The 6,003-nt window shown below is 53.4% G+C and overlaps 1 protein-coding gene across 1 annotated transcript in view; it reads left to right on the forward strand.

Moving 5' to 3' along the window:
* The first annotated feature begins 2,078 nt into the window (after positions 1 to 2,078).
* Positions 2,079 to 6,003, forward strand: part of CRB2 (crumbs cell polarity complex component 2) — a 23,659-nt gene continuing 19,734 nt past the window's right edge. The window contains exon 1 of the mRNA XM_004375647.2: positions 2,079 to 2,259. Coding sequence (XP_004375704.1) covers positions 2,157 to 2,259 — 103 coding nt within the window. The 5' untranslated portion in view covers positions 2,079 to 2,156. The remainder of the gene's footprint in view (positions 2,260 to 6,003) is intronic.

The following is a 6,003-nucleotide window of genomic DNA, read 5'->3' on the forward strand; positions in this document are numbered from 1 at the left end:
GGGAAAGATTCGGGGATCAGAGGGGTTAGCCCATCTTAGTGTCTCTTCTCCAGATCGGAAAAGGAGGCATGTCAGGATGGTCCGCCCGTGTCTAACCTCACCTGCCTCCTGCCCTGGCCTCCTCTTTCCCTCTCACACCGGGTTCCCTCTGTCCATGTTGTTTGATTTCCGTACCCATCCTTCAATGTCCTCGTCGCCCTTCCCCAATTCCTACAGACCTCGCAGGACACTCCCAGGTCTGGCCACAAGATGGCGCGTGGCGGTTGCAGGAGAAGGGCTGGCGGTGGGGTGTGGGGAAGGGGCTTGAAGAGGAGCTTGGACCCATCTGAATTCCAGGGCTTATCCTAAAACCACGTGTGTTTGTGTCTGTGTGTACAAAGAGACCCAGAGCGCTGTAGGAGTCTTGCGGCCCCCCTGTTCTTCTCCAAGGGCTGCCTGGATCTCTTGGGAATCTCTGAAAGCAGAATAAAGTGAATTTGCACGTGTTAAGCACCTGTGCCATCAGCTCATTAAAGCTGTTATTTACCTCCATTTTACAGTTGAGGAAACTGAGTCCGGAGAAGGAAGTCACGTGCAGAGGCCACTCGGCTGATAAGTGGCAGAGCTGGGCTCAAATCCCGGTCTCTCGGGCTGCAGGGCCTGTGCTTTTCCCCCTGGGTGGGGGAAGGGCTTTGTTTCCACGTAGGGGAAGGCGTCTCTTGGTGTCTGTGAGGCGTCAAGACCTCAAGGCGGATTTGGGAACCGGGAGGGACCAAAAAACGAAAAACCCCTACCTTAGAACAAGACTCGAGGATGGAGATGGAGTGGGCTGGGGATGGCAGACGAGGGGTCCACCCAGGGCTCTGGTTCTGCTCTGACCCCCCTGGAACCCAGAGTATGGGCACTTCCCCCATGTGGAGGACCAGCGGATGGACACCACGTCCTGTATGAAGCCTACTGCTCCTTCCTTGCACTTCCAGGTTCCCTTGGCCGTCCCTCTACCACAGCCTACGGCTCCCTCTATGAGGCTCAAGTCTGTCTTACCAGATTATGCCCTCCGGGTGTCAGGGACACAGGCCCAGAGTCCAGCACAGGGCCTCTGTGGGCTGAGTTCATGGTCACAGAACTGGGCCAAACGTGGATGTGTGGCCAGGGGCCAGTGGCTGATTTCAGGAAGTCCCTTCCACAGGGAAATCCCCCCATCCCACTGGAGCTGAGGGCAATGGAAGAATGGGCTGTGGTGTTTTTCATTTTTTAATGTTTTAATGTCTTTGAAGTGACCTGGATTCCTGAATCTCGGTTCCGCTAAAGAAATCCTCCTCTCTACCCAAACAACATTTCCTTCTCCATTCTACAGGCTGGTCCTGGAGGAAGCAAATATTAAATGCAGCAGGAGATTGTAAGGTTAGACAACAAGTAGAACTTCCCAACAGGCTTGAAGGAATGGGCTGCTTTGGATGAGGTTTCTGGAGTTGCAAACAACTGGTGATTGATGAATGTGGGGATTAAGAAGTGGGGCATCAGGCCACAGGGGGGATGTGGCTGAGGTGGAGAACACTGGGAGGGAGCAGGTTGGAATGAACAAGCTGAGGGGTGGGGGGCAGATTGGGAGTGTTTGTGCAGAGACCAGGTCCCGGATCAAGGAGGCTACTGGGCGCACAGGCCTGGGTTTGGGAGAGAGGCCTGAGCTGGGGTAGGAGACGTGGGGGGTCCGGCAGAGGGGGTGTAACTGAGGACTTGGGAGTAGCTGGCATCACCTGGTGAGAAGAGAATCTCAGACAGCCTCTCAGAACAGAAAATTCTCAATTTTTCAGAGGCTGAGGCGGTGCCACCTGAGAGGTGGGAGGAGAGCAGGGGTGGGATGGGGCTGGGAAGGAGAGGAGCACACTGAGTGACAAGGTCAGACCTGCAGGGCCCCTGAGGCCTCAACTGGAGCCCTGGAGCTTGGGGATGCAGGGCTGATGTCTAGGGAGATGGGGTGGGTCAGACCCCTCCTCCGGAATTGTCCATGAGGTGGAGCCGCCTGGGAGGGCCTGGTCGGGGGAGGAGGCGGTGGTGGGGCGGGAGGGAGGGGCCGGGCCTCTGTCCATGGCATTAGTGCTGGTTGGAGGGATGAGGGGGTTGTGGAGCCAGCCAGGCCGCCCGTTCCCACAGCAGCCAAGCAGAGCGCGGCTGCCATGGCGCTGGTGAGGCCTAGGACCCGGGACCCCAGGATCCCCACCTCTCTCCTGCTGCTGCTGCTGCTGCTGCTCTGGGCCCCTGCCCTGGCCCTCCTGGCTGGTGAGTTGGGGCCAAAACTTTGGAGGGGCCAGAGGGGTTTGTCTCCCAAGGCAGATGGCCTAGGCCTTGGCTACTGGGGCTGAGGGCAAGTGCAGGCCCAAGTTGTGGGGTACAGAGGGGTGCCCTACCAGGGGCCACTGGAACTTGTGTGGGGCCCTGAGGAGGTGAGTGTGTTCTGGGACTTGGGGGCTGTTGCATATCAAAGGAACTTTGTGGGTAGTGGGGTGGGGGTGTGCGTGTTGGGAGGTGCTGTGTGGAGTTCGAGGTGTGGGTTGTGAATTCTGGTGTGTTGTACACTCACTGAAAGGGAGGTGGGCTGTTGGGACTGGGAGAGTTCTAGGTTGTGAGGCGCTGAGTTTGGGGAGTTGCAGGTCACATAAGTCTCACTCTAGAGTCTGTTCTAAGTCGTGTGCTGGTTTTTGGGGTGCAGGTTATGGGTGTATTAAGCTGTGAGTAGGACAAGCTGTCCCCGGGTGAGCAGTGAATTGTGTATGAGGCGTTGTGGGTGTGGTGAGTTGTGTTCCAGTGTGAGTTCTGGGGTGTAAGTTGTCAAGTGGGTTGAATTGCATCTTTGCTCTTGACATGGGGGGCACGGGGTGGGGGCAGCAGACCTTTGTTGGGGGTAGAGAAGGGAGAAGGGGACAGGGGAGCCGGGCATTTGCCTGTATCCCTTCCATTTGTGTGTTAGCCCTGCTTGAGCTGGGGGGCTGGGGGATGCTTTGCGGGTCCCTGAGGTGGCCAAGGACTTGGACACACATGTGTGTCCCCTGCTGCCCCCTCCCTGGCATTCCTAGACCAAGCCGAAAGGGCTCCTGAAGCCAGACCTTCATTCTCCAAGCAGTTTTTTTTGCTTTTGTCCAAGTGAATTCACGTAAGGGGCCTGGAATTCTTCTTGGGGGGTCTAGGGGAGCTTTGTCTTGGTCACTATAGCTACAGGGGCCAGGCCAGGGAAGTCCCCGCCCCCACCACCACCGGCTAGAGGAGGGAACCAAGCTGGACAGGACTATTTGGGCTCTCTTGTGACGGGGGGAGCCCCCACCTCCTCGTAGCTCTGCAGACTTGCAGGGTGGGGGGGGGGCAAGCTCTCCAAGCCCCTACCTGGGGCCTTCCCCTGGCCTCTCGTGGGGCTTGCGCTCACAAAGTCTTCATCTCCTTACTCCTCTCCATAGGGCTGTGAGGGAGGATGGGTACCCCATTTTGCAGACCAGGAAACTGAGGCTCCAGGAGGGATGGGGGCTTATGGGCTGGGCTCCCAAGGTGAATCTGGGGCTCGTGAGAGGAGCTGGGGGCTTGTTCTCTGCTCTATACACACGAGGGGCATGAAATCCTGGTCTGTGGATCTGATGTCTATTCCCTGCCCTGCAACGCACACACACACGCGCACACACACACACACACACTCATACCCCTGCATACCTGTGTGATGTGCACAAAGGCACACACCACCACACGAACAGTGTCCACAGGTACATGTAGACCCACGGCATGTGCACACACACCTACATACATATAACTCAGAGTATATGTGTCAGCATGTGTATGTTCACAGCAAGGCGGACATTCACATGGATCTTGAGGCAGAGTAAACACAAAATAGATCTTTGCTGAAGAAGGGAATGAACACCAATATGCACACTCTGGTATACCTACGGCAGCAGTATATGCATATGATTTCTGCACAGGGAGCCTACTCCCTGGGGATCTCCAAAAGCTGGGTCAGGGCACTGTGAGTATGAGCAGTTCTGGATGCCAGTACCCAAAGCCTGACTGCCAGGAGGGGAGGGGCCTGGGACTGTGTCACTTGAAAACCAATTTCCATACCAGAAGGGGTGGTGGTTTCCAGGGCCACCCACCCTTGCCAGGCCCTGAGCTGGGCCCCTCTGCCCTGGGACCACTTGGCCATAAAGGCCCAGCTGGTTGCTATGGAGAGGAGCAAGCATCTTGGAGTACAATGGGGCAAGTGGGGCCCTCACAGCCCCCCGACCCAGCTCCCATCCCCACACCCAGGAAGCCTGGCAGACAATGGAGCAGCAAGTCCAGTCCCCAAGCCTGGCCCCTCCACCAGCCAGAGCTCGGTGGGGGCCTGTGAGACAGTGGCGGGGAGCGAGCAGGGGCGACACATGTGTGACTGAACCTCAGGATCCTTCTGATAACTGATGTTTGTCCCAAGTAGAGACTTGTTGATGAGCGATGGGTGCCACTACATGTCAGACACTGTGCTACTCAACTAACATTAACAAACACAATTCTCACAACAGCCCCTGAGCTCAGCTCTGATACTTCCAGCTTACAGAGGAGGAAAACAAGGCCCAGGGAGGGTCAGTAACTTGCACAGAGCCCCAGAACAGACTATGGTAGCAGCCCACGTAAAGCGTAAAGTCACTTTTCCTTTCTGTGCCTATGTAAAGGGGACAAACCCAGCTGACTCTGAGGGCCATTACAAGAATTATGTTAGAAAATGCTGTGGTTCTCCACCTTAGGTTTTGGTGTGGAATCCCTAGTTTCAAAGAAAATTTCAGATGGAAGCCCACTAATAGTTAATAGTGAAATAGTTAAATGTGATCTGTTCTGGAGGCAGGCCTGGAACTCACCTGCTCTGTCTTCCCCTCATTCTGGAAAATACCTCCCCGGCTCCCACGCGCTGAGAGCATGGTTTGAGAACACTGGTATACGCCAGTGCCAGGCACAGGGTAAATGCTCCATCCGTGACATCTATTGTTGCGATTATTATTATCAAAATCATGCCTTTTAATCTCAGGGGGTAAACATTTTTGCAAAAAAGCATTCCAAATTTTCTTCCCTTTTCAGAGTCATTTAGCCCTTTTTTTAAATGGCTCTGAGGCAGTGTTCTTAACCCCCTATTATGTTGTACTGTACTGTTATTCATCCCTAGTGATATTAGTTGAACAATTTTTTTTTTTTTTCATACTAGAAGCTCCCACACCTTGTGAGATCTTAGGTCGGCTTCTTAGAATATTTTCTCCCTTGCCTTATCAAGACAAGAAGCTTCCCGAAATTCACCCTGGGTAAAACATTTCTCATCAGTTATAACGAGACCTGTTATAGGTGCACATAAAGTAGGAGTTAGTAAGCACCAAGTGAGGCCTGAAGCACAGTGGGATTGCTAACAGCTGGGTTCTGGAAAGACAGGGATGATAGCCAGCTATGTTCAGGCTGATACTGGAACCTCCGCTCTTGTGAAAGCCTTTAGAGTCTTTCCCTGGAGCCTGGGTGAGGCTGGGCTGGAATGTACTAAAATGACAACACTGTGAATGGGCAGCAATTTAGAAGTTGCAAAGTGGGAGTTTCACATGCATTAGGATGAGGACTTCTCAGAAATCTGGAGACATCTGATTCTTAGTTTTTTGAGGAATGATCCTGGGAAACTTTATCAATCTCTCTGAGTTAGAAGAACTGAAGTTTTTGTAACAGCATACACCTTTTTAAGTTTGAGTCAAATATAATGATGGAATCATAGATACTTGGATCCACAATCAACGCCCACGGAAGCAGCAGTCAAGAAATCAAACTACGCATTGCATTGGGAAAATCTGCTGCAAGAGACCTCTCTAAAGTGTCAAAAAGCAAAGACTTCATCTTGAGGACTAAGGTGCGCCTGATCCAAGCCATGGTATTTTCAGTCAACTTGCATGCGAAAGCTGGACAATGAATAAGGAAGACCAAAGAAGAATTGATGCCTTTGAATTATGGTGTTGGTGAAGAATATTGAATATACCATGGACT

This window comes from Trichechus manatus, unplaced genomic scaffold (genome assembly GCF_000243295.1).
Source record: "Trichechus manatus latirostris isolate Lorelei unplaced genomic scaffold, TriManLat1.0 scaffold00038, whole genome shotgun sequence".
In the NCBI taxonomy this organism is placed as follows: Eukaryota; Metazoa; Chordata; class Mammalia; order Sirenia; family Trichechidae; genus Trichechus; species Trichechus manatus.